General features: G+C 40.0%; 1 protein-coding gene across 3 annotated transcripts in view; it reads left to right on the top strand.

The window, feature by feature from the left end:
- The window catches only part of cpeb4b (cytoplasmic polyadenylation element binding protein 4b), a 64,691-nt gene that overhangs the window by 678 nt on the left and 56,513 nt on the right, over positions 1–7,500 (top strand). For all 3 annotated transcript variants that reach the window (XR_015519398.1, XM_087299102.1, NM_001351713.1), the window contains 1 exon segment: positions 375–1,536. Coding sequence is in view for 2 of the 3 variants with exons in the window: in XM_087299102.1 (XP_087155228.1) it covers positions 427–1,536 (1,110 nt within the window). In the remaining variant the exon portion in view is untranslated.

Genomic DNA, 7,500 nt, shown 5'->3' with positions numbered 1-7,500 from the left:
AAACACCTGAGCGTATTGTTTCTGCGTCAGAAAACACGGCCTTTCGGTTGATATGAAGCCTTTTAGCAGTTCCTGTTGAATAAGCCGGTAGCCAGTTAGCTGCTAGCTGAAGAGACGTCACGAATCTATAATTAGAGCCTGAGAGACATTTATAACTTGTGTTATTACCAGTGTGGTATAATATTAGACAACGTCAACATGGTTGGAGAATATGGGATATGTTCACATACATTTGTCCTGTCAGTATTTGTGACGTCTGGTGGCGTAGTGCCACATAGCCTTCTCACCAAAGGGTGTCCTCCAGTGTGTCATGAATAATGTTGTGCAACTGCGTCATGTGAGTGTTTTAACCATGGACATGCCTTCTTTTTCAGGGCATAGGAAGCAAGAATAACTGTTGGGACCAAGTTAAACTGGAGAACATAAATGGGGGATTACGGGTTTGGAGTCTTAGTGCAGAACAACACTGGCAACAAGTCTGCTTTCCCAGTTCGAATCCACCCTCACCTGCAACCGCCACATCACCACCCCAATGCAACCGCCAGCCCCGCCGCTTTCATAAACAGCACCCCGGCTGGGAATGGCAGCAGCAGCGCTTCGACCTGGCTGTTCCCGGCAGCTGGAGGCCACAACAACATGCAAGATGAAATTTTGGGCTCGGATAAACCCAAAGTACAGCAGCAGGAGCTGCAGGAGACCCAAGACAAACAGCAGCAGCAGCAGCTCTCGCCTGGACATCAGGAGAGCACCATCATCTCTGAGCTGGAAAAGGCTCGTGCCGAAGAAGGTAAGGTGGAGAGTGGGTCGTCTGAAGGGACCAATGGCAAAGAGAAGCTGCGTTTGGAGTCGCCAGTGCTGACACCCTTTGACTATCAGGAGCCCTCGGGACTGGGCACAGCAGCCCAGTCCAGCACCTCCTCCTCCCTGACCAGCTTCAACAACTGGTCGGCTGCTATTCCCGCCACCCCCTCCACCATTATCAACGAGGACATCAGCTTCTTCAACCCGGCCGCCTCGGCCAACAACGGCCCTCTTCTGTTCCAGAACTTCTCCCATCACGTCAGCCCAGGCTTCGGTGGCAACTTCTCCCCTCAGATTGGTCCCATCTCCCAGCACCACCCACCCCACCCCCACTTCCAGCACCCTCACAGTCAGCACCAGCAGCATCGTCGTTCTCCTGCAAGTCCTCATCCACCACCGTTCCCCCACCGCAGCGCCCCCTTTGGCCAGCTGCCGCATCTCTCCAACAACCTGAGCAAGCCTCCCTCACCATGGGGCAGCTACCAGAGCCCCTCGCCCTCTCCTTCTTCAACATCCTGGAGCCCAGGTGGGGGTTATGGTGGTTGGGGCGGCTCTCAGGGCCGCGAGTACCGCCGAGGCTTGAACGGGGGCATGACACCACTCAACTCCATCTCTCCACTCAAGAAGACCTTTCCAAACAACCACATGCCCCAGCAGAAATACTCCCGCGCCAGTCCCGGCTTTAATCCTAAATCCTGGATGGATGACAGGAGCGAGAACATCTTCCCATTCCAGGTATGTACATTTGACGTGGTGATCGGCTGTAAAATGGGTTACAGTGACCAGTGATTGATTGCTTTACTCCAAGGACTGTAACTATAACTGTAGCTATAAAGGTTTAAAGGGAATTCGAAGCTGACAAGGAGGTCTGTTAATAAAACACGACTGCTTTCGCATTAGGGCAGGCAATCTTATGCAATTAACATCAAGAATGAGGGCCTGTACACAGAGTAAAGAGTGCACTTCATGTTCTTGCAGATTCCTTTTGGAATGATTCGATTTTGCATGCGAAATTTACAGACCAAGTGCAATGATCACTCTCACTATGCCTTTTTCCAGTGGATAAATAATAAAACAGCCAACCACAATCCTCTCAATTTTAAAGAGCTTAGAATAGAAAGAGTGTTCTCGTCCATTGATGTGGGTGCTGTCATTAGTATGGTGATCGTTCTTGGTGTGAAAAGACATTAACTGTGCTAGAATGTACTCAAAGCTTTGTCAATGGCCTTTTTAATGTCTTGGATAGTCAAAGAATGCTAATAATGTTGTGATAAGAGGTGTTGTACATCTCTGTGTATTCCAATGAGGTATTTGCACATGGTCTTTTAATCTCAGCCTGCCAGCCAGCCCCAGGGCTTTCGGTGAATAGAGAAGAGGGGTATCGTTAAGTTTTTAACGGTATTACAGGGTTCAACGCGAAGGATTTTTTCTATTAGGCCGATCGGGCCAGTGGTTGAGATTTTAACTTGCCCTGACAAAGTTTTCACGGGCCCCACCAAAAAAATTAATTAATAGCTATTTCTTAGCCACATCTTTTAAATAATGTGGCAAAATAATGTCTGGGAATCTAGAATTTAAACATTTTAAAAATGTGTATAATTAGCAGAGTTCAAGATTTTATGCAAACGAAAGAGCAGTATGGAAAATGTGCTTGTATTTTATTGCAATTCTAAATTATTTTTATAAAAATGACTTGCCAAACTGACAACTTTTTTTTTTTTTTATCTTAAGTTTTTACCCCTGCAATTGTCTGCTTCCAAGACTTTAGAAACAGACGTTTTCTTTTAGCCTCATAGTTTGATGTTGCTGCCATGTTTTCGCTGCACTGGTTGTTACCAGGTTACAAAAAAGAAAATAAATAACGTGTTCATCGTTACTGACTGATAAGGGCCAGTCACAATCCTGTCTACTGTCCCGAGTGTCTTTCATGCTGGCCCCGGGCCACTGGGCAGTCCTTGTTGTTGAGCCCTGGTATTACTACTTTTATCGATACCACTTATCGGTTCGGTACTTTAACGGTTCTCTTATCGGTACTTTTTGTAGTGTTTTTTTTTTTTTTTACGAAAGAACAAAAAACGAATTGAACAGAAATAATTCATTTATTTTATTATTACGTTTTTATTGTAAAATAAAACGGAATCAGTAATTGTAAAAACAATTTTATTTTCTATAAAAGAATGTAGAGAAAAATGTTTGCCTTTTCTAGCAGAAGTCGGGATCTTTCTTGGTTTATTGTGCTCCCTGCTGTTAGAAAAACCCTTTTTGAGTTGCAAAATACCCTCTTTAGGTTGCAGAATGCAGTTAAATGAGAATGTTTAAGATTTTTCATTAACGCATTTACATTAATGAGTTAACGGTGTTTTGGGAGTTAACTGTGTTTTTAATAAAGCTTTGGAGCATGTTGCAATGTTAAAATAAGTAGTTTTTTTCTAATTTCTTAATGCATAGTTAATTATTAGGCTATTCATAGGCTATATTTGTAAATACAGCTGATGTAAAAGCATTTTTAATGTTTAAGATTTATTTATGCTACTGCAGAAAAAAATACTGTTTTCATCGTAACCGAATGTGTGTGTTTATTTAACTATTAATATTATACTAACATTACCGTTAGTAGCTAGGCAGTCAAAAACTTTTCATTTGTCTTTCTGCAGTTAATGCACTTTTGAAAGATACTTTCACTTAGCCAGATTGCTTGCGTATCCGCTTAGACAAAAAAACAACTTATTGCGTTGTTGCAACTGTCATTGTCGCTGTCCACTCGTGAGATACAACCCATTTGGTTCACTCCGCAAGCTGTGTGTGCTCGAGTCTTTGTCACTTGTCGCGTTGAAGTCAGAATTATTTGCCCCCCTTTGAATTTTTTAATTTTTTAAAAAATATTTCCCAAATAATATTTAACAGAGCAAAGAAATTTTCACAGTATTTCCTATAATATTTTTTTTTCTGGAGAAAGTCTTATTTGTTTTATTTCGGCTAGAATAAAGGTAGTTTAATTTTTTAAAAACATTTTAAGGTGAATTATTAGCCCCTTTAAGCTCTATATTTTTTTCGATAGTGAAGTGAAGTGATTTAAATGTCACTTCAAGCTGTATAGAAGTGTCTTGAAATATATCTAGTCTAATATTATTTACAGTCATCATGACAAAGATAAAATAAATCGGTTATTAGAAATGAGTTATTAAAACTATTATGTTTAGAAATGTGTTTTAGAAGTCTTCTCTACGGTAAACAGAAATTGGGGAAAAAATAAACAAGGGGGCTAATAATTCAGGGAGGTAGGCTAATAATTTTAACTTCAACTGTATGTGTGTGCGCTTGGCTCGAGCCAACACTGAGTGCACACACACAGCCGAGAACTGCGAAGGCTTTTATACTTGACGTGCTCGCCGGAAACACAAGCATTTCTCATGTGAGATTGCCAACTGTGCAGACGAATATCAAATATTGTAAATGAGAAAAGGTTGGTCAGTTAAGTTATGCTACTGTAAGTAATGTTTTTTCAGCAGTAATTTTCCAGTAACGATAGCAGAACCATTAACGTCAGAGCTTATCGATACTTCGGTCTTTTATAATGTAGTAACGATAAAGTACAGAGTTTCGGTACCCAACCCTACCGGTGAATTGTCATCCAAAATTGCTGCGTTTAAGATTTGTCACTGCCTGGCCTAGACACAATATAAAGCGGGTATCAGACCAAACAAGAAGCACTGCATCAAATGAAATCTTTCCGTGCCATGCCTTTAAAATATGGAAATTAATTTTACCTTAGTATTTTCAATGAAATTTCTGTGCTGACCTGTAGCTAATGACAGCTGGGCGATTTGGCCTCAAATCAAAAGCTCGATTAATTGAACATTTTTACTCCATTATGATTAATGAAGGATTATTTTATTTTGTTTATTTTTTAGCCTTCATAGTTCACTGACAATTTTTGTACAGTAAATATGCTCGCAGATTACAAGAGATTTTTGAATGAAGGGTGCATTACTTGATTTTAAAATAAATACACACAATCTACAATCTATTATTATGTATTGAACATCAACGTTCTAAATAAAGTAAATACTTGTAAACACTTGCTCCAACTGCCGTCCCACGGCTCTCCGTGTCACCCACACATGTAATTGCTTCTAAACTAATCACAGAGCTTTAGCTACGCCTCGCGTAGTTGCATTTTTGAGAGGTGTGCGGGTATGCGGTTACGCGAAGGCTATGCTGGACAATACACTTGCGCTCGTCGTAGAAGCTAGGTCACGTGACCATACGCGATAGAGAAAATAGTCGAAAAAAATTGACCTTGGAAAATTAGATCGATTATAGGTTCTGATTATGATTAAACAATTTTTTGATTAATCGCCCTGTCCTAGTGCCTGCATTTAAATGGTCTTTCGTCTCTTTTTACGCCTTGGGCTCTATTTACCCATAAATGATAATATTTGAATTACATTACTACATTAATGCTGTACAAGGAATCTTCTGAAATTGAAAATAGTCACATAAAGCTCTTACCGGAAGTTCATCATTGGCTAAAAAAAACTCTAGCTGTGCATGTAGCCCGTTGGTAGTCGCCCCAACATGTCACTGTTGATTTGCATTTAAGCACAGCTTAGCTTTCTCACGTCACCAACAGTCACTACTGCTTGTGTCAGCAAAAATCATCAGTTTACATTGCTCAAGAAGGATGGCACGTTGCTTTTCTGCAGTCAGTTTCAGTATGAATCCCATAACACGTGAATCATTGTTTTTATTTTTTGCGTCTGCACAGCTCTGATTTGCCTGCTTCAGCTCTCCCATGGGACATTGTGACAAATTCTGCTTAAGTCGGGCCCAAAGCAACATGTGCCAGAGGCTTTGATGACTAACTTTGCCCTGCCTGTTTTGTTTTCCAAAGAGCTCTAAGAGATTTTAGTTGCTCAAAACACAGAGTTCCCTACAATGATAGTGCCTGGGTTGGTTTGATTCTAAACAAATCATCGTAATGATAGTCATTGTCTTTTTCAGCCATTTTTATTACATTTACATAAGCCATTACAGTAATCATTTTAGGTTTTTAAATGTCGGCCAGCCTGTTTTATTCTTGGTCAAATATATTTCTGGTGTCATGCTTAACTGGAGCTATTGAGATATTTCATTCATTTATTTTCTTGTCGCCTTAGTCCCTTTATTAATCCGGGGTCGCCACAGTGGAATGAACCGCCAACTTACCTGCACGTTTTTACACAGCGGATGCCCTTCCAACCGCAACCCATCTCTATGAAAGTATTGAGATATTTAGTGTTGATATTTGCAGTAATGAACATCTTTGCGGCTGGGTCAGGTCATTTATCCGGAAACATCAGGGTTGAATTCCAACATTACATAGCGAACAGTTTCTTTCATATGTGCATCTTCTCCATTAATTGTCTTATTCATTACTTCTTACTAGTGCTGTGCGATTTGGAAAAAATATATAATTGTGAATTTTTTTTTATTTTGTATTTAAATATTTTTTGACGGATATTGTGATTTTGATTTGCGAGTTAATTTTGCAGTCAAGCTTCAGCTCAATAATCTGTATTGTAGCTTCTTACTGCTAAAATGCAGTGAGTCTTGGTTAAAAAAGGAACCCTAGTTTGGGCATCTCTGGTTTATAGGCATGCTATACACAATTAGTGTATCTTATTTTTCATTTTATTTCTAAAATTATTCATTGAGTAATTTGAGTAACTCAAATAAATAAATAAAAATTGCCTCAAGCCTTCCCTTCGTCTCTTTAACTGCACGTGAAGCACTGCGTTTCCTCACAGACCGTTATTATTGACGCAATAAAACTCAGTACTGTGATGTAAACACGGAAGATGCTGCAGAGTGAAACACCACAGGGTCGAGAAAATATAGACCAAAGGAACTGTCAGAAAGCTTCCCACGTTTGAGATCATTTTAAACTAATGCCTCCTTCACACATTCTCCATCTTCAGTGTGTGCGGTGGTGGTACTTTTTTTTTTCTTCACACATATGTTAACTGGTTGCTACTGTAGGTTAATGTAAGCACTTTCACGCTGCATGCAGTTCCAGGAGCAGTGCAGCATTTGTTCCCAGCCCAAGTCTATTTTAGCTGTACTGCGTAGTGAGAGCAGCTGGTTGTTTGTAGGGGAAATTAACAATGGTTGAGACAAAATAATGATGTTGTCATCATACAGGGCTCGAAATTAACCTTTTTGCTTGGTAGCACCGGTGCTCCTAACTTTAAAATGTAGGCGCATCAGCCAAAATTTAGTCGCACCTACCAATTATGAGCACCGTTACTACAAGTTTTATACAAACATATTTATTGTATTTGAAATCAACACTAATCAAACAAGCAAAAAAAAAATCATATATTACGTTATATGCAAGCGTGAGGAAAATATGTCTTAACAAAATCCCGTTATCACAAGAAAATAGATTTTTATAACAAAACTGAGTGACCAAAGCATACACGGAGCGCTCACCGGCCCTGCACGCACTGCTTGAATTAACGTGTTAACGGTATAACTAGTAAGATATGTCATTATTTGCAACTGTAGATGCCATGGTTTCTAAAACAAAATATGTCAAGTTATGCTATCTTCATTCTCATCTTCAGCGCTTCACAATTTTTCGCGGTAGTAGCTCTCTGTCATCCGAAGCCAGAAGGCACTGAGTGATTGACAGCTGATATTAACCAATCATTCGCG

The sequence above is a fragment of the Danio rerio genome, chromosome 21 (assembly GCF_052040795.2).
Source record: "Danio rerio strain M-AB ecotype USA chromosome 21, GRCz13ab, whole genome shotgun sequence".
Taxonomy (NCBI): domain Eukaryota; kingdom Metazoa; phylum Chordata; class Actinopteri; order Cypriniformes; family Danionidae; genus Danio; species Danio rerio.
Note: the sequence above shows the minus strand (reverse complement) of the source record. Positions and strands in the feature narration are given on the sequence as shown.